The 25,682-nt window shown below is 39.8% G+C and overlaps 1 protein-coding gene and 1 long non-coding RNA gene across 10 annotated transcripts in view; one reads left to right on the forward strand and one right to left on the reverse strand.

Annotated features, from left to right (window-relative positions):
- The window catches only part of LOC143273462 (uncharacterized), a 56,623-nt gene extending 35,752 nt beyond the window's left edge, over positions 1–20,871 (reverse strand). The window contains exon 1 of the long non-coding RNA XR_013051568.1: positions 20,817–20,871. This is a non-coding gene — a long non-coding RNA (uncharacterized LOC143273462). The remainder of the gene's footprint in view (positions 1–20,816) is intronic.
- Positions 1–25,682, forward strand: part of Fars2 (phenylalanyl-tRNA synthetase 2, mitochondrial) — a 448,933-nt gene that overhangs the window by 85,548 nt on the left and 337,703 nt on the right. For all 9 annotated transcript variants that reach the window (XM_076573181.1, XM_076573185.1, XM_015990774.3 and 6 more), the window contains one exon: positions 12,365–12,997. In XM_076573181.1, coding sequence (XP_076429296.1) covers positions 12,386–12,997 — 612 coding nt within the window. In that variant the 5' untranslated portion in view covers positions 12,365–12,385. The remainder of the gene's footprint in view (positions 1–12,364; positions 12,998–25,682) is intronic.

Genomic DNA, 25,682 nt, shown 5'->3' on the forward strand with positions numbered 1-25,682 from the left:
TGTCAAATTCATTCATAATTGTCTTGACAAATGGCATTCTCATTAATATTGTAATGGGCCTTTGCCAACCAGTGGAAGCCATGTGCCTCAGGCGGCATTGCCCAGTGTCAGTTTCTTGCTGATGGTTATAAATCCTGCCTTTAAATATACCTTGAAGCCAATGATAGGTAAATAAATCACCATTTGAGCTAAAAATTACTTACATTTATGCATGCAAGCCAGGAGCAATGATATGTGGTAAGGGGCAGCTGGTGTTTAACAGTTGGAGACCCTCACATGTATGGGACCTGCAGTTGCCTTCCCTGAGAGCTTCTCCATTGTCTCATATATGCTCTGGAGTCAATCAAGAAAACACATGGTGATGAGTTATTACAGAAGAATTCATTCACTAGATGCTTGTCAAGGATGTTGAAGTACCCGGGATAGAAGCAAGGTCACTGTTAGGGCCTGCAACCATTTTTAGGACTCAGCTGGACCAGATTCTGTGAAAAAATACCTGTCTAAATAGACAATGTAAGGAGAAGGTGTGTGTGTAGGGGGGCTGCTGTCCATACAACCTTACATGTATTGCTATGTCCTCCTAAGCAGTTCATGATAGTTTCAAAGTACACATCTGTTGATCATATAGAATGTGAATGATCCTGCTGAACAACTTGTTTCGTGTTGAGCTCATGGAAACAGTTCTGTGAGCACTGTGGAATGGGAGTTGTTAATTCGTTTTTGCAGTCATTAATTTTGAAGAAATGCTTTCTTGGTACAGGTACTTTGTGCGCTTTACCACCTCACAGAAATAATAAAATGAATTATTTCTGCTCCAAACTTGTTACTTTTTTATGGAGCAAAATCCATGTTCACAAGTGATTACTGACTGGATCATTTGATGTACTGTGTGATTATTTCCAATTTAAACATTCGTTTTGTTTTCAGTGATGCCCATAGAAGATGAGGTTTTTTTGGTGCTCAATTAGTCGATGTATAGATGCAGCAAATTATGTTCCTGAGAACATTGAAACTGGCTTCTTGGTGATCTTGGTACATTGCACAAAACTGTTCCTGTGTAACCCCTGAGGTGTACTCCAAGGTTGAGATGTGGCTATCATTGTGTGGCTTTGGCTCTAGAGACTGACTTCATGGCAAGTGGTCTTTCTCTCCTCTCAGAAAGAAGCCCCTCTGGCCAGTGTAGCTAGGGCCCTGGGCTTTGCATTTTAATCTTCTTTAATTTTAAAATTAATTATTTTGTGTGTATGTGTGCCTTGCAGGCATGTATGTCTGTGTACCATGTGCATGCAGTGCCCTCAAAAGCCAGAAGAGGGCCTTAGATAACATGGAACTGGATTTACAGAAGGTTGTGAGCCACCATATGGATGCTGGAGATCAAACCTAGCTCCACAGAAAGAGCAGACTGCTCTTAACCTTTGAGCCATTGCTCCAGCCCCCACCCCACCTCCTCCATTTTAAAGTTTTTGGCATTTGCCATATTTGACCAAGTTTTAGCTGTGTGTTTGGCTTCTTTAAGTTCTTTGGTTCAGGAAAAGTAAGCATTTTGTAATGTGATCTTATTTTCTTTAAAAATGACATGAATTCTAGAACTGATTTTCCTAAATCCATCACATGCCCTTGCTATCAATCTGTTTTATTTTTGCAGTCATATTGAGTTACATTTCCCTTTGGTTAATGTCATTGATAATCTAGATCTTGTTAGGTTTCTCTTGCTGAGATGAACACCATGACCAAAGCATCTTGAATACGAAAGGGATTATTTCATCTTACAGTTCATACTCCATCATTGAGGGAGGTTCGGGCAGGAACTGATGCAGAAGCCATGCAGGAACATTGTTTCCTCCTCATGGTTTGCTCCTCATGGATCACTCAGCCTGCCTTCTCTCATCAATCATTAATCAAGAAAATGCCCCAGAGGCAGGCCCACAGATCATGTTTTAGGAGCTTTTTCTCAGTTGAGGTTCCTTCTTCTTAAATGACCAAGAGCTAGGCAGCACAGGCAAGATGAGCTGAAACTACTTCAAGGTATTTTAGTTTTTGTTATTAATTAAAATTATAATACTACTCTTAACATCTGTGTTGAAACATCAGAATTAATGAAAATAGTGTTTATGGAAAGATAACCTGCTGGACTCATTTTTCAGTACATAGGTGCAGAGTAGTAAACTCTGTGCATGTTGTGGGAAGGATTCCAAGAGGAGGCAAGAAAAGTAGCTTGGGACAGGGCCACAGGAAGTCTTGTCTTAGCATTGGGACTGTGACAGGTTTCCCAGCAGAAACCCAGTGTGGACATGTGTTTAGAAGGTCCTCATGTTTTCTCCATTGTTAGAGTAAAAGGTTAAAGCTGAGAGAAGGGGCTCATTGGGGCCTGGCTGACAGCAAGCAGTGGACTCAGGACCAGGGAAACCTGTGCCCAAGGCCTCTTATTGTAATCCTCAGGTCTGAGAAAAGTCCCGAAGAAAAATTGCTTCCAAAATTTACTTGAGTACAAAATTTGAACTGATTTGGGTTATGAATTTTTGTGTGGAATAGATCATAGCAATCTCTGCTGTTTCCTTCTCTCTCTCTCTCTCTCTCTCTCTCTCTCTCTCTCTCTCTCTCTCTCTCTCTCTCTCTCTCTCCCTCTGACTTCAAACTTAATTGCAGTATTAAAATGGTGAAGGAGTTGGCAAATGGAAAGCCATGAAAAGGGGACCTGCGAAGGTGTGTTGGCAGCAGCCCAGAGAATACAGTCGTCACAAACTGCCTGTGAGATGTCTTAGTACAGCAGCACTGCGGGGATTTGGCTGAGCATGCGCAAACTGTGGTGTTTGTACACTGCCAATGGTTGCTGAGAACAGTGCCAACAGGAATGGATTATATATCTGGTAGGGAAAGATGATTGATTGCTGCATTAGTAGGGTTTGGATTTGAGGAACTGAAAGTGTCCAGTGAGTGGTTTTTACTACAACTTGGAATACAGGATACACTGTCAATGGGGAGGTGAGTAAGGATTGTCCCATAGGAGTTGACTATAGGCTTATGCCAGTGCTGCCGGCACACCTAAGTAAAGTTGACAGAGGAGGATACAGAGCACCTACATCAAGATTTCTGAAAGGAGTATGTTTATTTAGGCTTTATTATTTACCTATGAAGCGATAGGCTGCTGGAGTGCATATTTGCATATCATTTCACTGGTGCTCTGTAGGAGCTCAGTGAGCTAAGCTGGGCGTGGGAAGGTGAAAGTAGATCTTAGGCAGCTCTTCATTCAGCCTACTTTTCTGCTTACCGTGAAAAGCCATGTCTTGGTATTTGATCTCTCAACAGTGAAATGTCTTTATAAGATAGCCTAGTGGGCAAGGAATCCTGAGTCTCCTGAGGAACAGGTCTGCACAGATTGAAAAGCAAAATGAAATGATAGGTTTGCTGCTGATTCCTAGCATTCCCAGGCCTTCTGAAAGAACTCAGCCTTTGCAGTGCTGCTTGTGCTGTTCCTGATGCCCCACCCAATGAGGCAGTGTTAACGACTGGATCTCTGTGAGTTCAAGGCCAACCTGGTCTACAACGCAAGTTCCAGACAGCCAGAGTTACTACACAGAGAAACACTGTCTTGAAAAATAACAACAAACAAACAAACAAACAAACAACATAAAACAACTGCTGGATTCTGACTGTGACCCACTTTCTCATGCCCCAGCAGCCCTGCATAAGGAACCTCTGGGCTAACAGGCCTGCCTTAGTTTCATCCAGGTTGTTAATGAACCTTTTCCTTACAAGTAAGAAGAGTTTTCTTCTTTAACTAAGATGCCACATAGCTTCTGAGGTTTCACACATATTAAAAGTTTCTTTTATGAGTATCATTAAGAAATGTATTTACAATTGGATCAGTTTCCTAAAATTTACTTCTCAAGAAGTGGCACTGGGTAACTGCTGTTGTGTTTATGACAGCTGATTTATGGATGAACAGAGAAAATTGGTCAAGTATAAAGTTTCCTACACAAGCATTCTGCTTTTATTCACATAAGAAGTAATGGTGTAGGTGGGCACCATATGCAGTTATCTTGCCAAGGATGTATTTGCACTGACACTCTTCTTTAATGCAGGCCATATAGTGTCTAGAACACAACTGGACAGTTTCAAAGAAAATTTTCTTGTAATAGCTATGTTTTCAAAATAAACTTCAAAATACAATAAACATACATTTAAAAAATTTAATAGAAGTATAAAATAGAATAAAGAACCAGTGGTAACTGCTATTAAGCTTTTCACATAATTCTTCCCATGGTTTTTATGTCTAGCACATAGTATTATAGGCAACCATGTATTTGGTTTGTGTGTGTGTGTGTGTGTGTGTGTGTGTGTGTGTGTGTGTGTGTGTGTGTGTGTGTGTAGAGGTGCAGGGGTTTGGTTTTTTGAGATAGGGTTTCTCAGTGTAGCTTAACTGTCCTGGAACTTGCTCTGTAGACTAGGCTGTCCTGGAACTCACAGAGATCCGCCTGCCTCTATCTCCCAAGAACTGAACTTAAAGGCATGGGCCACCACTGCCTGGCTAGTTGGGGCTGGAGAGAAGCTCATAGGTTAAGAACACAGGCTGCTCTTTCAGAGGTCCTGAGTTCAATTCCCAACAACCACATGGTGTCTCACAACCATCTATAATGAGATCTGGTGCTCTCTTCTGCCATGCAGGTGCAGAACATAGTATATACATAGTAAGCATGTATTCGTATAGGTAAGGTTTTATACACACAATTATATGACCTAAATTAACATTAGTATATTGTTTCATCTTTAGGATTCTTTCCAAAATTTGTTATATTTAATGACTACATGATTTTATTGTGTGGTTATTGTACAAGTTGCTTAATTATTCCTTTGTTTTGGGATATTCATACTGTTTTTAACTTTTTTCTATATAAATATCATTAAATAAAACTGCATTTTTAACTCTTGCCTTAATTTTGGTTTTTCTTATGATAGCTTTCATCACTGTGCCAAAGAGTGTGAATAGTATTAAATTTCATGATAGTGCTGAATTGCTTTCTAGAAAGCTTGTGCCAATAACTCTCTCACAGGTAATAGAGGAAACTGCCTGCTTAGAGAATTTTTGTTATTCATCCTTGTCAGCAGGATGCAAAACATACTCTCTTGATGTGATCTTTTTTGAGTGAAAATGGAGACTAATAGAGTAAAATGTATGTATTTATTTTAAAAGAGTCAAATTTTATATTTTTTACCATATAGACTATATATTACATCTGTCATTATAGCATATGTCTGATGGATTTTGCATAGTGATGACCTTGTGTGGACTGTGGTTACTCACCACTGATCCTTTTCAGCAAGGCAATTGTATGTAGTTCAGAGAAACCATTATTCTGGTAAGTTTGTGAAGTGCTTAGGTTTTCCAACAGGAATAAAGGAGGTGGAGAGAGGACTGTGGACCCATTATAAAGTTCACATTAGGGTTAGAGAAAAGGCTCAGCTGTTAAGGGCATGCACTATTCAAATGGAGAACCCAAGTTCAGTTCCTAGCACACACATTGGGTGGTTCGCAACTGCCTGTAACTCCAACTTCAGGGGATCGGACACACTCTTCTGGCTGCCCTTGGTTCATGCATTCATGCTCAAGTGCATGCATGCACACACACAACTAAAAAATAACTAAAATCTAAATTATACGTCCCCAATAAACTTTACATCAATTACCATTTTATTTTTTAGTCACTGTGCTAGATTTGTGGTGGTAAAGAAAGTTTCTAGTATTCTTAATGTGGACAACATCCTAACACAACCTTTAAAATTGAGGTGTAATCAATGGCGATAAAATTGAAGCTTTAGGTTCTTCCTCCTCCTGTGTTTTTGTGGCAGTGTGTCTGTGCAGCCCAGGATGGCTTTGCCTTGAATTCCTGATAGTCCCTCTGCCTCACCCTTCTAAATATGGAAATTCCCTGATTATGCCCAGTCCCTTTCTACTCACATCACTCAAAAGATAGGAAGAGTGGCTACTTGAGAGGATGATATTAAGGATGCTAATAAGTTCTCCTAATGTAAGCCTGAAGTCATAAAACCTTCCCTAAGCTCTGTGTGGAGGAGGTAGTTAGCATCCCTTTGTGGAGGCTTGACTTCCTATTGACCTTGATGTCTTAGCCTGTTTTGGATCAGGTGATTCAGTGAGTAGATGTCCAATGTACTTAGGTAAATTAACTATTAGCAGTTGTAGCTGCCATTTATGGAGAGTTTTATATGGTCCAGGTACTGTTGCAGGGTCCTCTGTCAAGGTCCCTTTTTTTTTTTTTTTGAGACAGGGTTTTTCTGTGTAGTTTTGTGCCTTTCCTGGATTTCGCTCTGTAGATCAGGCTGTCCTCAAACTCACAAAGATCAGCCTGCCTCTGCCTCCCGAGTGCTGGGATTAGAGGTGTGTGCCACCATGCCCAGCCTAATTTGCTCAATTCTAACAGTGGTGTGGTCTGAAGGATCCTCTTGACTGAGAATGAAAGACCACGATTATTCTGCTAGTAAACAGTGACATCAGAAGAAGGAAACTATAATAACGTGAAATAGAAAGACTTTTACCTGGGGATTGGGTTACTGGGATAAGTCATTGTCTTAGTCACTATTGCTATGTTCTATTGCTACGAAGGGACACCATGACCAAGGCAACTCCTATAAAAGAAAGCATTCAATTGGGGGTTAGCTTATGGTTTCAAAGGCTTATTTACTTCATTATCACCAAGGCAAGGAGCATGGTGACCAGCATGGCACTGGAACTGTAGCTGAGAACTACATCCTCATCCACAGGCTGCCTGGTTTGAGCTATTTGATACTCCAGAGCCCACCCCTAGTGACATTCCCTCCAACAAGGCCACACCTCCTAATCCTTCTAATCCTTTCAAAGAGTTTTACTCCCTGGTGACTAATCATTCAAATATATGAGCCTATGGGGCACATTTTTATCAGACTACCACAGAATCATCTACTTAGATTACCTGACTAGTTTCCTGCATGTCCTAATTTATAGAATCCGAGCTTTGAACTGAATGACTTCTGGAGGACCTTTCAGACTGAATATTTTTTTTTCTATTTATCTGAAGGCTAATCCACATACTGTGGTAGAAGCTAGTTTATGTATTAAGATACAATTTTAATAATCAAAGTTTTTTTGCAAGTTTATTACAATCTTGCTTTATATCACCGGGGTCTTTAACTTGGGAAGCTCCTACCTTAGCCTCTTGATATTATGCCCCCCAAGAACCAGTTTTGATTGTGCACAGAATTCCTAGGTTTCTACATGATTTACTTTCTCACCAGCAGTGTTCAAGTTTTATATTTTGAGAAATTAAAGATTTATTTTATTTTCATTTGTGTATCTTTCTGGGTGAATGCATGCTACTTGTATGTGGGTACTTTGGAGATCAGATGAGGATATCAGATTTCCTGGAGTTAGAGTTCCAGGCTGTTACATGCTGCCTGGCATGAGTAGTGGGAACTGAATTCTTGTTCTCTGGAAGAGCAGCAAGCAATCTTAGCTGATGAACTATCTCTCCAGCACTCCGTCCCCTCGTTTTTTACATTTATTGATTTTAGTGTATTTGCGTGTGTGTGCATTGTGGGTCATGTTTGTGCTGTGATGCCTGTATAGAAATCAGAGGACAACATTTGGGCGTCTGTTCACGCCTTTCATCTTGTGGGTCCTGGGGATGGAGTTCAGGTTATCCAGTTTGGCAACAGTGCCTTTACTTGTTGAGACATCTTGCTAGCCCCAAGGTCTACTTACCTCAGTTTTGCCCAACATCTTACTGTTTTGTAGAAATCGTAGCATAGCTAGTTCTTTTATAATTTGCTCATGTGTAGTCCCTCTGCATCCTGCCAACATACAGAAAATCATCTGAACAAACAAGATTTCCATCTATTCTCAATTCTCAGTCTGGCTTTTTTCTGTTACAGATGTCTAGAGGTCTCTGGGTCCTTTTTACTTCAGCTGAGCTCTTCTTATTCATCGGGCAATGAGTGAAGTACCTTCTGAACAGGGTCTGGATTAATCCTTTATCTGTGAGATACGTGTTCTTTCATCTTTTTACTTTATGGTAAAGAACCTAAGAGAAGGACTTACGGACTAAACCACAGGAATACTTCTGTGAAGTTGCCAGCTGTTCATTATATTGTCTTTCATTCAGATGCCACTCTTTGTCCTTTGTATTAATGTCAATACGTAATGCATGCATTTATACTTTTTCTACTTTCTGTGTCTGTATAGTCTACATACATTTTTAAGTAAGGAGATTTTTACTAACAGTGCAAATAAACTTCTCAGTGAGTTAAGTTACAGTAATGGCTAGCAAATATTTTTCATAAAGGACCAGATCATGTTGCAGGTTATTTACATCTTGGGGGATGTTTGTATGTCACTCTGAAAAATGTCCTTTGCTGTGTTTTAGGAAGTTTTATATATAAAAACAAGCCAGGGGCCTATTTGGCCCTTGGTTCACATTGTTTTGTTTATTTATTTAAATATTTATTTCATTTCTAACATTGAAGGTTATGAATTTTATTTTGTTTAATTATTCAATGCACTGATGTTTGGCCTAAATTTTTTGGGTAAAACTAAAGTCAAGGGAAGGAACTGTATTGAAGAGACTTGGGCCTTTGAAAAGCACTTAAATTGCTTAGAGTTCTGAATTTTGATTACTGGGTGGGCAGAGACATTTGCATAAATTACTGCATATGTACTGGCTTTCATTTCTTTTTTGGCAAGAGGTTATGAAGGATTCTTACCCAGTGCTGTGGATAGGTGACATGCAAGCACCCTGCACCAGTAGAACAGTGCTGTCTTAGAATGCCTTCTTAGGCCTCCTGTGTTTTCAGATGACATTTTTCTTATGGAGAGCTTTGGTAGAGGCAGAGGGAAGTCTTTCAATTCATAACAGCCAAAAAGCAATCCCTACATTTGTCCTGCTTGGAAAGAGATGATAATAGAAAGAATGAATTACTGTTTCGGTATGGAGAATGAGTGTGGACACAAACTAGAGCTGAGCAGATGGACCAAAAGTTACAAAATGAGAATGAAAAAAAGTACGCTTTAACGGACAAGTTTGACACGTGAGAAGATCATTATAGGATGTTAGGATAGCATTCATCTATGGGGATCTGGAAGGGCTTTCGTGTGTGGAACAAGACATTGATAAAGTAAAACACTGTTGGCAACCATGAATAACTGTATAAAGGCACTTTTTTAAGCAGTCCTGCAGTTTGTATAACAGCATATGCTGTGGAAGAAAGAAATGTTTTCTTGTGTTTACCAAGAGTTCTGAGCTGGCTAACTAGCAGCCTATCAGTGTGGCTTTGTGCTGGGATGCTTAAGGCTGCATGTGCAAATTTGAAATTCGTATCTACTGCAGGGACAAGTTACTGAACAATGTAGATGGGAAGACAGATTTCAGCTGAAGCTCAGCCAAAACCACTCGAAGCATCCCTGACAAAACACTACCATGTGTGTGGATCTAGTCTGTTCCTGGGTATCTCTGAAAGCTTCTCCGTCATGATAGCTCTAGGGAGAGGCTTCTAGGAAGTTAGTCTTACTTGCAGTTTCAAGTCTGCCAATTATGCAGCTCAGGTCCATGTGAGGTAAGCTTTTGTGTACCACGGAGTTATGCATTCTTGGTGCAATTGCATGCATGAATCTTGAAGAAAGTAACCAAGTTGTATATTTTAAATTATCTCAAAAAATTTCAAATGAAAGTTTGAAATTCAAAAAAAAAATGAGTGACTTAAGTTTAAGAACTTAAATTATTTTTGAACTTTCAACTTTGATCTCTAGTTACCCTTGTTAATATGGTCCCTGAGGGAATTCAAAACTGCTTTTGTTGAAGTAAAGTATAAACAATGTTAGTAGATCACAGTCTTTCCACTATCAGGCACAGAGTTTGGGCATCTATTCCTGGATATTTATCGTTTTCCTTGAGAATTCAATGTCCTATCCCATATGACTGCCGAGGTGACTCTTAGTTGGGGAATTCTACAGTCTTATTAAATTCTGTGCATTTTTCTTTTCTTTCTTTTTTCCCCCCACATCCAGGTCAATCCTCTGTCTTCTGTCAACTTTGTGTCCCCTTTCCAGTAAATTCTCTTGTGTCGGGCCTACTATGTGCATGTATTCCAGTAGAAGCTGTGTTTTATGAGGAGGAATAGTCACTGATGGAATGATGCAGAGGGTTTTAGATTAAATGTCATGACTAATAAGAGCAGAGAAGATTGAACATTCACAAATATGATTTCTGCCTACTCTTCACATAATCTGTTACTTAGTATTAAGTTTCATTAAGTATATTTTTATTTTTTATATTACTGAATGAAACACTCAACCATCTAAAGTAGTAACTTTATTTAGAAAATCTGTATGTATGTGTATATGTTGGTATGTGTGTGTTCATGTGGTTGTGTGCATGTATGCATTTGGGTACATATGGAAGCCAGAGGTCAACATTATATGTCTTCCGCAGACATTTTCACCTTGTTTTTGAGACAGGGCCTCTCATACTCTCCACCTTATTTTTCAAGACAGGGTCTTGCAGTGAACTTGGAACTCAACTGTTCAGCTAGGCTGACTTGCTCATGAGCGCCTGACCCAATGTTGGCTCTACAGATGCTTGCTGATGTGCCCACCTTTTTCACATGGGCACTGGGGTCCAAACTTGGGCTCTTATACATGCATGGCTGGTACTTTATCAATTGAGCCATCTCCCAAGATCCTATTCAAAATGGCTTTTCAAAGATGTAATTGATGGCTTTATTTATTTATTTTTTTATTTTATTTATTTTTTTTTTACAATTCTGGGAAGGCAGAAGGTACTCTCTGTAAAAGGGAAACAGGACTTCGTAGTTATGAGGGTAGATAGCAGAAAGATAAAGTGTGGGTGTTTACTATTTTCTCATATTGCCCATCAGAAGCCTTAATGTGAGCCTATACTTTCTTTAATGAATGAATCCAGCTCTGTGGACTCTAATAACTTTTAGGTGATCCTTCTAAAGATTCCTTTGGTGTTACAGTTTAGTAAAAGTAAAGATAGTTGTCACATAGAATGTTTTCTCCTTCATGAGAAATTTGAACAAGGCCACATGATGAAGGCTTTTTTTTTAAAGTTCAAATAATTTAAATGACAGAGAAGGACACCTAGAGATTAGTGTCCTATAAGCACCTTCAGTGTTCTTCTGATTTAGTGCAGTAAACACTAAGGCTTTGTGAAACACAATTCTCATTAGTCTTATCAATAAAAACCTAGAGTCAGATATTAATTAGGGTGAAAGCTGAAAGATCAGAGGAGCAAAGGAGCAGCCACAGTCACTTCTTACCTCTACAAACCCTCAGTCCTAATGGGGGCTAAGATCCTGTCTCCATCTCCTTATATTCCTGTTTCCATTTCCCTAGCGCTGGGATTAAAGGTGTGAGCCTCCCAAGTGCTGGGATCGAAGGCATGAGATCCCAAGTGCTGGGATCAAAGGTGTGAGCCACCATCATCTGGCTCTGTTTCTATTTTAGACTGGTTCATTCTCATGACAGCCCAGGGTGGCCTTGGACTCCTGATCTTGTTTCCTTCTCCCACGTGCTGAAATTAAAGGAGTGAGCCACCACTGCCTGGCCTCTATGGTTAACTAGTCACTAGCTCTGCCCTCCGATCTCCAGGCAAGCTTTGTTAGAACACAAACAAAATAGCATACAACAGCTTTGTCTTAGTGTGTTTTGTTTGTTTTATTTGATTTAGTAGTTAAAATTTTGAGACAGGATCTTACTATGTAGCCTTGACCTGCCTGGAACTTGCTATGCTAGACCAGGATGACTTCAATCTTACAGGAATCCACCTGCCTTTGTCTCCTGACTGCAGGTGCATGGGCACCACCATGCTAGAGTCATTTTTTTTCTTGGTATAACAGAATACCACAGATTGAGTAATTTATAAAAAAAAAAAGGGAACTTGTTTCTTACAGCTCTGGAGTTTCGGGCTAAAGATCAAGGCACTGGCGTGAAGCCAGACCTTTTTACTTAGATTATCTCATGGAACAAGAGAGAGGACAGGGTTTGAGCTTATCCTTGTATGAGAAGCCCACCCCCGTGCTAATATCCCACTCTTGTGTTCTGGAGGCAGAGCCCTCATGCGTTGCACTTTTTAATACTATTAGATGTCAGTGAAATTTCAACATGAATTCTGGGAAGAACTTTCAAATTACAGAAACCTGTTAATAGATTTTCTGAATTGTCTTTCTGTGGTGTGAATGTGATGGCAAGGACACAGGTATGTCATTAGGAAAGTAGTGAACCTGTTGAGAGAACATAAGGACACATTCCTATTGTCTACAGAATGAAACTTATGCTTTTCCTGTGTGTTTTTTCCAGAATTTGTGAGAAGCTTCTATAATGGTCTGTTCAGCCTTCATAAGAGCTGCCCATGAACACATTTACCTACTAAGGAAGGTCAGTCATGTCTTCAGATGCCATCAGCATCGGGCCTGGGGCTCAAGGCCAGCTACTTCCCAGTTCGTTGCCCAAGCTGCTCCGGGCAGTGTGGTAGAGGTGCTGGGAAAATCCTACCCTCAGGATGACCACACCAACCTCACCCAGAAGGTCCTTTCCAAGGTGGGCAGGAACCTGCACAACCAGAAGTACCACCCTCTGTGGCTGATCAAGGAGAGGGTGAAGGAGCACTTCTACCAGCAGTACATGGGCCGGCCCAGGACCCCTCTCTTCTCCGTCTACGACCAGCTTCCTCCAGTAGTCACCACCTGGCAGAACTTTGATAGCCTGCTAATCCCAGCGGACCACCCCAGCAGGAAGAAGGGGGACAACTACTACCTGAATCGGGTGCACATGCTGAGAGCACACACGTCGGCACATCAGTGGGACCTGCTGCATGCAGGACTCAATGCCTTCCTCGTGGTAGGAGATGTGTACAGGCGGGATCAGATTGATTCCCAGCACTACCCAGTTTTCCACCAGCTGGAGGGTGTCCGGCTCTTCTCCAAGCATGAGGTGAGTCTTTAGACGTGTCTTGTTGTTGAAGAACATTTGTATTGATGTCTCTGAAGATGGGTGATCATCGAACCTTGAAAAGGCTGTCCTTGATCTTCATTCCCTTTACTGACCCATCCGTTTTTCATGATGTCTTTTGTGCACACTGGCCTCCCAAGCTGCAGTGTGCCTGATTTGAGACAAACAGTTGTTGGCTCACATCACTGCAAACTGTAAACTTCAAAACAGATTTCCTTTTTTACTTGTTTCTTCTCATCCCTTTTCTCAGTACTGACCTTTACACTGGTTTACTATGGGAGAGTGGTTGGTTAGTGGTTCAAATTCAGCCTAATCCAATCTGAGTGAAGGCACAACTCTAAAGCTGTGCTCGGGTTGTCCATTTGTGTCAGTGGAACTAAGTGCTGGTCTCCTGCTGCTGGAGAGTGATGCCCCCCTATGCTAAGGGTGACTGTAGGTGCTCTGGGTTGGACCATCAACTGTGCTCTTGTTCCTCAGCTCCTTCCTCTCCTGCTTGACATTGATGGTGGGGCAAGTCTTAATTCTTAGTGTTGACGTGTGTGTTTGGATGCATAGAGTCCTTTTGATTAGAAGTCTGATATTCAGGCCATCCTCAAAAGTTTACAAATTCAGATATCTGTTTGATGCTATCCTAATGTGCTGGGTACATATTTATTTTCTCTGTAGTATGAAAGCACTACAAAGCTTGAGCCTACTTCCAAAAAAAAAAAAAAATTGTAATAAGCACGGTAGCTCAAGCCTGCAGTAATTCATCTCTTGGGAGGCAGAGGCAGGAGCTGGGCTGTAGGTTCAAGGCCACTCTGGGCTACATAGTGAGACCCTGTCTTAGAATAAACAAATTAAAGAAAAAATAATTAAATTGCAGCATTACTTTTCTTTCAGATATGTTAGAGACTGTTTCCATCTTTTCTTGTAAGAAACAGGGAAAGTTTTAGAAAGTTCAATTATTTAATATATGTCTATAGCAACTCCTTCCAAACATTTTTTTCACTGGGAAGGGGAATTGGTATGGTCACAAAACTCCTTCCTGCAAACACAGCTTGATGGGCTCTTAATGTGAAAACAAATAATATAGCTGTAAGGAAAAGGCGCTAGCTACAGAAATTCACCGTGGCCGGGCAGCGGTGGTGCACTAGGGAAGCAGAGACAGGCAGATCTCTGAGTTTGAGGCCAGCCTGGTCTACAGAGTGAGCTACACAGAGAAATTCTATCTCAAAAAGAAAAAAGAAAAAAGGAAAAAAAAAAAAAGAAAAAGAAAAAAAGGAAAAAGAAAAAAGAAAAGAAAAGAAAACCACCCTGCCCCTGGAGCCCAGAACCAGTGAAAGAAACACAGTTTGGCTCTGAAATCAGAGCCATTTCTGCCCTCGGCCAACTGATGAGTGAAACCAACCAATCTCTGAGCACCCTGACTCTGGAGCCCAGAACCACTGAAAGAAACACAGTGTGGGTCTGGGACCCGAGCCACAGTAAGAAACACTTTATTTCTAAACCCAGAACCAAAGAAACATGCCCTGACTCTGAAACCAGTGCCAAAGAATAACTCTTTGTCGCTAGAATCAGAGCCAGTGAAAGAAATATGCCCTGGCCTCAGAATTAGAGCCGAAAAGCTAAGAAAGGCCAGTGAAAGAAAGAAACACAGTTTGGCTCCGAAATCAAAGCTATCTCTGCCCCTGGGCTACAAAACTAACCAATCCCTGTACAGAAAATCTTCTCCCTGGAGGAGCTCCGCCCCTAAGAAATCCTTTATAAACCACCTTGCCTATTCAGTGTGGGCTGTTCTTTTCCACCCTGGTAGAGACAGCCACTCTCCTGGATTCCTTCCTCAAAAATGTCTTTCTCAAAAGAGTCTTGGGTGTGAAGATCTTCATTCACAGCTCCAGAGAAGAACCTTGCTAAGACGTCCCTTGGGAACTGAGCAGAAAAAAAACTTTGCAGAGACGTCCCTTAGGGGACTGAGCAAGGTGGAGCAGAAAAAGTAACAACTTTGGCCTGAGCCGCAGAAGATTGCTACATTTCTGCTGGGGGTTACTCTTGAGCAGAGTGAAGCAAAAGAAGCAACATCTTGGGCTGTAGAAGTGGAGCTCTGATGGGAAGCCCCTTAAGTGGGGGCTGAGCAAAGCCCAGCTGTAGTGGCTTTCCAAGAGAGGAGCAGGATTGCTATATCCTGCGGGGAGACCATCCCCCACCGCACCCCAACTCCAGGTATAGCCCGACAGTCAGGATACCTTTCCCTCCGGGGCTGAGCTGTTCCATTGCAGCTCCAGCTGCCAGAGCTGTCCTGGGAGCTCAAAGTAGTGCCTGACTCCTGGAGCACTCAGGACACCTTTTCCCCAGGGTTGCAACACTTGCTTACAATAGGGTCCTTAGACTAAGAGTTTTTATTTTATTATTTTAGTATATAAGTTGGTGGGAAATAACTGAAAAATACTACTTTCTCCTTTTCTTTCTATCTGCTTCAGAGTAATGTTATCCTTTACATCTGGGACATAGGTTAGTTAGCCTTTCTCAAAACAGGCTTCAGAGCTGGATCTGGGGAGCTTAGATGGACATTCCTAATACTTGGGATATGGTTATTTGCAAGGTAGAAATACTAACACTAGAAAGGATATGGAAACATTAGGGAACTGAAAGGAAACGAGAAGAGACAAGTCAGAGTCTGGAATATGACAACGTTATAAAATGCCACTAACATTCACCTGCAAGAGATGCAGTGATAATAGTGATGTGATGATGTCCATGGCATGCCATTGGACAAGTGTTCAGTCTGGCTTACCTTGTTAATACAATAAAGAACACACTAATGTGTAAGCTTGCATGTTCTGGTAGAGATAGTCAAGGCTGAGAGACTGACAGTGGCATTTTAATGGGAGGAAACTGAGGTTACAAAAGGAAATGAAATGCATATATGGTATTAACCCTTCTTTGTCTATATTTGTTGTAATCCAGTCCAATTTTCCAGGCACCATGTGTAGCTACTCTAGTCTGATATTGTGACTGCTTTCTGGCTTATTAATGAATTATGCACCTATATATGTAACTGGCTTCCTTTCAGGTTGCAAGATGCTTCAATTTTCAGTATTTCATTTATTCTTCTTACTAAAAACCTATGAGGTAGGTCACCTCACTCCAGCACAGAGAGTTCAAGGTCTGGAAAGGTCTAGTGACCTAGTCAGTCTTGCAAAGCTAGTCAGCGGCAGAGCTCAATGGGAAGACAGTCTCCTGAGTCCAGTCTTCACCTGCTGTGCTCTGCTGTCCTCTGTGGTACTGCTTGTCAGTGACACTGTTTACGACAGTGCAAGGTTGTTACAGCAGTAGAACACTGGAGAGCGGTCACTTCTGACTTCCTGTAGTCCATTGAAGTTTTGATTCTTAATCTTCTCTACTCTTAACCTCAGGAAAGTGTTTTTCCTTGTTTTTATTTTTCAATGAATAATACTTTAAAATTTTAAAACATATGTACTTAAAAACAACATATTGTTTTATTTTCCTAATATTTAATAAACTATTCATTATTATATGCACAAGACAAGTTATTAGATTTATAGAGTAAAAGAAACAATGGTGCTGGGTGTGGTGTATGGGCTAGGAATCCCAGCACTTGAGAGGCTGAGGCAGAAGGATTTCAAGTTTGAGGCTAGTCTGAGCTACATAGTGAGGCCCTGTCTCAAGAAGAAAAAGTAGAATGTGAACTATTGATAATTGCTCAGAAATGAATGAGCAATGATAGCATGTTAATTTAATAATTATTGAAAAACAGCCCCTTTGTTCTTTGAAGAAAGATAAATGAAAGTAACATCTATAACAATTTCTGGGGAGTAATTAATAGGTAAGTCTGCTAAAGCTCTGAACAGGAGAAAGGATAGAAAGAAACATTGAGTATCCACACTTTCTTGAAGTAAAGATTGGTATTTAATCTATACCTTCAGCAACAATGGAGGGAGAAAAGAAAAATTCAGAAAAAGGAGTAATATAGAAAAAAGATCTAAGTTCAACAGAAGTCAGGATTAGAAGACAGAGAGCCCAAATCGTCAGTTTAGTATCAATTCTCATGTGTGAATATTCCCACACTAACGTTGGTTAAGCCTAGCAGGTGCAGAAAAGTGTGATCAGCTTGGATGTTCAGAGAACCCGAAACCAAAGCACCCCATAGAATGGGGAGAGGGACAGGCAGGTTTGTCCGGCAAATATTTCCGCAAAGGTGTCAGATGCAGCAGTATTAACATCAGAAGAATTTATAGAAGAAAAGATAAATGGGATGAAGCCTGAAATAGGTAATCTAAGAAGCTTTCTGAATTATGAACTTTCATCTGCCTCTGTTATAACCTTGATATATGAAGCAACACTGATGACTTAAAGGTCAAGTTTGACAAATCATGATCATGGTCAAAGACGTTAAATGATTTCAGTCAGAGACCTGTGGATTATCTAGACAAAACGAATAAAGGTATAGAAGTCAGAAAATGTTATTAACAAGCTTGATATATCTTTAAGAATTCTGTGTGTTGTCTCTGTTTACATGTTGTATATAATTAATGAATTCAATGTTTGTTTTAAAATGCTATAAGTATGTCAAATTATTCTAAACAACAACAACAAAAAAGACGGTAGATGGGTGTACAGTTCTGGATATCCCTAAGTCTTTGCAGAAAAACTGAGCCACTGGAGCAGCAAAACTAAAACCTATGCAAAATCCAGACATAACTAGATGACAGGGTTCTCCTGAGAGCATCCCTGTGTAGGAAGTCACTTCTACCAGCTGGAAGTTCTGAACTGTGTTAGAGAATGAGTTTATAGAGGAGTAAAGTAGTGCCTGGAAAAAGGAGACCTTCCTACAGAACTGCCCAGAGAGCAGTATTTGGATTACCAAATTTGCTAGTGGCACTTTGACATGACATACTTATAAGATTGTGTGTCAGTGATTACCACTATCATAAGAAAAGTACCAGTCAGGGGCTCAGGAGGAAGCTCTGGTTGTAAAGTGCTTGTCATGCCTGCATTAGGTCCTGAGTTCAGTCCCCAGCACCAATTACACTAGCTTTTTACAAAAGCTACAAGTGGAAACATGCACTTGAAACCTCAGTGCTTGTGAGGCAGAGTAGGCAAGATCCCGGGGCTCATTGGTTAGCTAGCCCAGCTTAATTGGTGAGCCATAGGACAATGGGAGATGGTCTCAACAAACAAGGTGAACGGTACCTGAGAAATGATATTCTGGTTTATTCTCTGACCTCAAAGTGCATGTATACTGGTGTATACATGTGCACCTCCCTACATACCCAAAGAAGATAGTCTGTTAGAGGTGTGTGTTCTGATGTGGGGGGCGGGGCATGGCACTGACTCTAAAGACTTGCCATGGCAGTTGGATGTGAACACCAACAAGCTCCAGGTCCAGCTATCATATTATAGGAACTATAAAAAAGAGAGGCACATATGAGGGTATGGCCCAGAGAAGCAGTGCCAAAGCTGACCATGGGGAGTGGCAGCAAGTCTGCTCAGGGTGTGACCTGCAGAATGAAGGTGAAGGGAACCAAAAGCAAGTGCTTCAAAATGTTTAGGCAATGGGAGGTGTTCAAGAGTCAAACTCATTTTCTACCATGTTGTTAGTGAACTTCTTGTTGGAGCCCACCGAGGTTTCCTAGTGGCTCTACCCAGCAGGACTGCATAAGAGGATGATTGGGCCATGGGCCTGGGTACCAAGTGTTTGGAAGGGTCTACTCTTGGTTGTATCTAGCAGGGGGAGGTCTTTTGTCTCACCCCCGGCATTGTTATAAAAACCCCTTTTGAATAAAGTTCTGGGCTGGTGGATTTTGACCCAGGCCCACCCAAGGCTATCCTGTGTTTCTGTCCTTCTCATCGTCTAGGTATCTTTCCAACTATTTCTCACTTCTCCCTGCTCAAAAGTACCCTGGTCGTAAAAGTGGGGGCTGGTCCCCCACAACTTCTTTTCTTGGAGAAGGGGTTCCTGTGTTCTTAAATGCTTCCTATGAGTTCTGTGTGTGTAGTTGTGTGCAGTCGGCCCATGGCTCTGTTCATAACCCATTGGAAATCTAAGGCTCTCCATTTGTTTTAGTTTGGGAAGTGCCGCTCAAAGAATGAATGACTCAGCTCAAGCAAATGACCAGAACACAAAATACTAGGAAATGGAACTTAGGGATGAGGGAAGGATTGGTCCATCTGATCCTAATTGGTAGATCCTACCAAGGGAAAACATTTTGTAGGGAAAAGGGGAAACAATGTTTAATGTGTTTGGATATTTGAATACTAATGAAACACCTGCAAGTAAGCTCTTTTCTTTCTTTTAAAATGTGATGAGAATATAAACTCTTTATAAAGTCTTTATTTTAGACATGCATATTGAACCACCAATATGGAAAATACAGGACTTGGTATTTTCTTCAAAATAATATTGGAAGTGGCTTTAGCATATTATGGTGGATGTAAGAGGACTGGTTGTAAATTATAATTTACTTGAGTATTGTGTGCATGCAGAATCATCTTTTGTGGGTGTGTATTTACATGTGTTTTAGATTCATCTCCTATAAATCGAAACACAGAATATTGAGTCCAGTAGTCAAAAATGACATGGGCTCAGCGTATACTCTAAAGTGTCCCATTCTTTTATGGGAAGGTAATCACCAATTCTTTCTGAAAGACAGGAAACATTAACAAAAAGAGTATAAATGATACACAATAGAAACATTAAATCTGCAGTTGATAGCTTCTCCTTTTTTCATGTGAGTTTTTACCGAACTTGTGAAAGAATTATGTAGTTTGTTTTATAAAGGAGACAACAAGACATTTATCAAATTTATCTTATGAGGTTATACCTGTTTATAGTCATGCTAAATTAAAAGGAAACTTTAGAAATTTTATTTTTATGGTTACCATTCATTCTGTTTCAGTGAACAGACAAACATTTATTGAATTAAATATCTAAAAATTCAATTCAATATCATCCCATTCTATTGTTGTTTACATATATTGAAATCTACTGTATTAACTCATACAAAGAGGGGAAAAAGCTTGTGATTATCTCAATAGATGTAGAAAATAATTTGACATTTAATTATATCATAGTATTAAAAATACATTTAATGACATTAATGATGCATGGTAAAAACTTTAGCAAACTAAGAATATAAAAAAACTTCCTGAACTTTGCAAATGATATCTGTCAGGCATTTGCAGCAGCTATCATAACTAATGGTGAATTATTACACGTTTCTAGCAAAATCAACTTTTATTCAGAGTCATCTGCTTCCCCGATTCTGCTCATACTGAATTAAGACGTCTCCCAAAAACAGAAAGAAAGAGAATCTGAAGGCTTGAGACATGGTTCAGTGGTTAAGAGTGCATACTGTTTTTTCAGAGGATCTGCGTTCAATTCCCGTCACCTATGCCTTACAATCACCTGTAACTCCAGCTCCAGGGAGATCCAGTGCCTCTGGCCTCATTGTGCACTTTGTCCTCAAATGCACATACCTATGCACAGATCTACCCACACATGTAAAAAAATAAAAAATAAAAGAAATCTTTGAGAAAAGAAGGTAGAAACACTGGATAATAGGAGCTAAAGCTGTTTTCTTTTATATGGTGTAGCTAGAGTTTTCCTGCCTTGCCCACAGTCAGGACAAATCTCTGTCACCCGCCAGTCCCACAGCCGCTCAGACGCAACCAAGTAAACACAGAGACTTATATTGCCTACAAACTGTATGGCCATGGCAGGCTTCTTGCTAACTGTTTTTATAGCTTAAATTAATCCATTTCCATAAATCTATACCTTGCCACGTCGCTCGTGGTTTACCGGCATCTTCACATGCTGCTTGTCATGGTGGCGGCTGGCAGTCTCTCCCTTCGCCTTCCTGTTCTCTCAGTTCTCCTCTCTGTTAGTCCCACCTATACTTCCTGCCTGGCCACTAGCCAATCAGTGTTTTATTTATTGACCAATCAGAGCAATTTGACATACAGACTATCCCACAGCAATATGGTATAACTATATATCAGACATTTAATAGAATTTCCAGACTTATTCACACTACAAGGACAATTCAGCCAGGGTACAAGGAAAATGTAGGAGCATTAATATTTCTTATCATAAGCAATAACAAATGGAAAATGTAATAGCATAAAGATTCTATTCACAGTACCAGTTAAAACTTTGAAGTCCTGTATATAAATACAGCATAAGATACTCAGGGTAGTTATGGATTAAATGCTATTAAATATATAATAAAAGAAAAGAGAGATATGCCATATATAAGTATTTTTACAAGTAAGAAAACAATGCCATGAAGATGGCAATTCTTCTGTCTTTGTAAATCTGACAATGTCTCCTGGGTCTTTAAAAGAGGACTGGTCATAAAATTCAATACTCAGTGTTAAGTATAAAGGGCTTGCTTTACTAGATATTAAGACATATATTTTGTGGTTGTAAAGATAATTTAGGAGTGGCAGAAAGTTGATAAAATAGAGACTTTTTCTTACTGCAACTTGATGTGCCATGTTTTGTTGATACTCATGGGTGACCTGCCCTTTCCTAAATAGAAACAGGGGGAGTAGATTGAGGGGGACAGAGGGGGCCTTGTGGTGCAGGGACTTGGAGGAAAGGAGGGAGGGGAAACTGTGGCTAGGCTGTAAAATAAATCAATATATTATAAATGGAGAGTTTTGAAATAATCATATTTATGAACTTACAAAATAGGAATGAAGTTACAAAAATGGGAAGATAATAAATTCTATTTTAATTGTTCTGTGACAGTTATCCATGGGAAAATTGATCTTGATCTATCACTGGATACAAAATTCATTCCTGGGTAACTTAATCCATTTGTGAAATGAAAGTCTTTAAAAATTTTAGAAGAATATATAGGAGGTTATTTTGCTTATCACAGTGGAATTTTGTATCTGAAATAAAAGATTCTTTAAGGGAAAAAATACTCCATGAAGGAAAAAGTGTTTAAGTTGATTACCTTAACCTTTGCCATAGAAACCTCCATCCATGGCCATTTATGGATAGACTACATTGAAGAGACAAAGATAAACCCTGCCTGGTTGAAATCCTTGCTGTTTATGTGTGTGTGTGTGTGTGTGTGTGTGTGTGTGTGTGTGTGTGTGTGTGTGTGTGTATTTATTAAAATATTGGCAATGGCAAATGTTTCCTTTATGAAAATGCCCAACATCGAGTGTCAGTAACTGTGGACCAATGATCTGTCAGTGTGCAAGTGTAAAACCTGCACACGAACTCCTACTCTCATGTTCACACTTGGAGATGTTCTTGGGTGTGTTTCATCTGGACACTAGCTTTTTATAAATCTATTAGAAGTAGATGCAAACTGGAACAATGCCAATTTAGTGAACTAAATTGGGAAGTATTTATTTGACTCTACAAGATCATGAACCGTAGAAATGGTTGTCATTACCCTCTCAGTGTAATGAGTAGGAGAAGCAGTATTGAGTAATAAATAAAAGAAAGCTACAGAAGCTTTGATAATATGGCTACATTTGTATAAAGTTGAAAAAGTGAGCATAATTACCTAATATATTATATAGGGGCTCAGGTATATGTTGAGAAGTTGCAAAGTAAAACAAGAGAATGGTAAACTAAAAAATTAATTATTTTCCATCTGAGAAATGATCCAGTGTGGTCAGGTATGGGTGGTGACGGCTTTCCAAATTGTCAGTGCTAATCCTCTTCTAAAAGAGGTATGAATGGCAAGCACACAGAAGGGCTTTTCTTCTTTAAAATGATACATTTTGATTTTTCATATGCACGTTTTGCTATGCTTTAAAAAATAAAGAGAGGATATCATAATGAACTTCTCATAAAAGAACATCATCCATGATTGGCCAGTGAGCACAGACCAGCTTGACTAGGAAATATGTAAATAGAAAAGCAGATCAGTTCATTTAGTAATGCTGCTGATTGACAGTGTTGAGTGAAATCATAAGATTCTCAGCCTTTTGGAAGCACGTGTAGCTCCCATTACTCCACAGAATAGTTTGGTCATTTCCTATGAAAATAATTTTATGTTCTGCAATTTGACCTTTTTTCTTTGAAGATTAAAGACTCAAATGTCCATCAAGAAGAGAAATGTAATTGTCTGGTTCTCTTCTGACTGCTAGTTCCTGAATAACCACCCAGAGGCATAATATTATAAGTGCTTTAATCCACAATTCTTATCTGTGTTTAGACACCTGGCTTGGTACCTTTTCTCTGTATGGGATTCTTATATTGCTTCCTCTGTGTCTGGCTGGTGACTTCCTGACTCATTCCTTCTTCTTCCCAGAATCTTAGTTTGGTCACCTGGCTACTGGCCAATCAGTGTTTTATTAAACCAATTCCAGTGAAACATCTTTGCAGTGTACATAAGGATGGTTCCACAGGAGAGAAATCGTAAATAAAATGGGCCTTATTTGTAAAATGAACTGGCTACCTATGTCCATGGTGATGAGGCTTTAATGCTGATGTTGTATTAAAGGATTCCAACAACTGGAGATGCACTAGACTGCTATCCATTTTATGGCTTTTCAGACTATGCCCAGCAGTGCATGCTGTTACAAAGTGGTTTGTGTCCTTTGTCTTAATATGCACAGACACAGATTTCAAATTAAATAATTATGTGATGTAGGTATGAAAAAAATTCATGGACATGCTAAAACAAAGAATCAGGACAGTGATGACTCATCAGGAGGAAGGGGTGAATGTGTATGTAGATAAGCCTTACAGTCATTGCACTTTGGAGAGAGTATTAGGACTCCTAAGATTGTGGGAGGATTTTGAGATAAGGAGTATGTGGAGACCACTGTTGTGTAGCTTTAAAACTATTTTGTAAAGATTGTCAGATTACATATATTTGACAGACCCATCTGAGAGTCCATTGTAGGAATCCTGTGTCAATGTAGTTTGATTAAAAATATTAATGAAAAATGCATACCTGGAGCAGTGCTCCAAGCTGTTCTTTTTCCCATTGTGCTTGAAGATGCTCTGTCCAGTTTCACCAGCTGCCTGCACTGGTGTTCTGTGCTGGTGATCTGTGGAGTTGTGGAGGAGATGGGCATCTTGCAGTTTGTGCTTCAGTCAAGGCTGCACAGGCTGCATTTCCTGCGCTTGTCTGCATCCCACTGCATGCTCCGAGGGAGGTGTATTTGGAGTTTTGTCCATACATGCACATATGCAGTCACTGCTTCTGAGTTTTATCCCATTTGAAGAGACTTGCCACTCTGTCTTAATTAGTTTCAAAAACCACTTATGTACACAATTTAAAATTAACTGTATGTAATAATATGTGCATCTGTTTTATTTCTCATCTTCCTGGGTAGTACAAGGTATTAGTGATTTTACAGGAAAACTGAAACCATGACAGCAGTGTAGCAAGTTTCATAAAATTGTATTTACTTGTGTTTGTCTTTCAGAGTTTCTCGAGGGCTGTGTAACTTTCTTTCATCAATGATAGAAATAGTATTTGAATCCATGCATGCACTTGACAAATAAAGGATTATTTATTTATTTATAAAGATGTGCTTGCCTTAGTCCTCAGAATGTTTTTGAAATTTTTATACTTTTGTAAAGTATAAAACTTAAGGCCTTAATAAAGGCAGTTTATGAAGAAGTTATAAATATTTTAATGTAAGCATGTAAATCATGAATATTGATGTAGAAACAAAGAAGTGTGTTTGTAGGAGAGATATATGAAGGTATACTAAGAAAGCTTTGATGTAATTTTAACCAGAACACATCTATTAAAATGGCCTTTCATCAAGATGTCTGTGTTAAGTCCATATACCACTCACCACCTTTTAAAGAGGGATCATGGTCAGTGACCATTTTCTGCAGGTAGGAGCGAGTAGAAGGCGTTGTTCCTTCAGTTGTTCCCCTTGACTGTCATGATTTCAAGTGGAATGCACCCTTTATTTGAAGCACAGTGGCGTGTATAGCCTTCATTTAAACACCTGTCTGGCCTCCACCATAGATTCCTTGTAGGAAGCCACTGGCAGGCGTTATTAGTTTCTCTTTTCCTCCTGTGATACTTCGCCTTCGGTCCAGATGGTTCATTAGAATCCTCCTGTTCTCGAGCTTCTCTCTTTGGGCTTCCCCACTGTCACTCTTCCTGTGAGACAGAGGTGCTCTCTTTATTTCTGCTTTCAGCCCCAAATCACTTTTCTGTCTTTTAGTGAATGATGGTTATTTATTTTCCACTGTGTGGTTATTGGGTTTCCTTAATAGCCTCATGTGGAGGAGTTTTATTGAGGGCATTTTAATTTCGCCTTGATAGATTACAGTCACCACATTTCTCTAATCTCTTTTTAAAAAGTCTTTTAGGCAGGGGTCTTGTCAAAGACACACTTACTAGAAACAGCTTGTCTTCATTTTTTTCCCTTTACCCAGATGTTTACTTACTTTTTTCTCTGGTGGTGAAATTACTGATCCCAGGAATCCATAGCTCATGTGATTTGGGTAGTAGCTATTATTGGAAGACATAGAGGGATTTGGAGGCACATTTGATTAGACCAGTTTTTCTATGACATAAGGCTTTTGCCGATAATGCATTGTTGATTGCAGTAAGATAGATGTTATAGCCCCTTAGCCCGAGACCCATGCTGCCTTATTTATAGATGAGCTCTTGGTGCTCACTGTTGCATTGTGTAGTTTACCATCTTGAAATATCCCTTT

The sequence above is a fragment of the Peromyscus maniculatus genome, chromosome 5, assembly GCF_049852395.1.
Source record: "Peromyscus maniculatus bairdii isolate BWxNUB_F1_BW_parent chromosome 5, HU_Pman_BW_mat_3.1, whole genome shotgun sequence".
Lineage (NCBI taxonomy): Eukaryota > Metazoa > Chordata > Mammalia > Rodentia > Cricetidae > Peromyscus > Peromyscus maniculatus.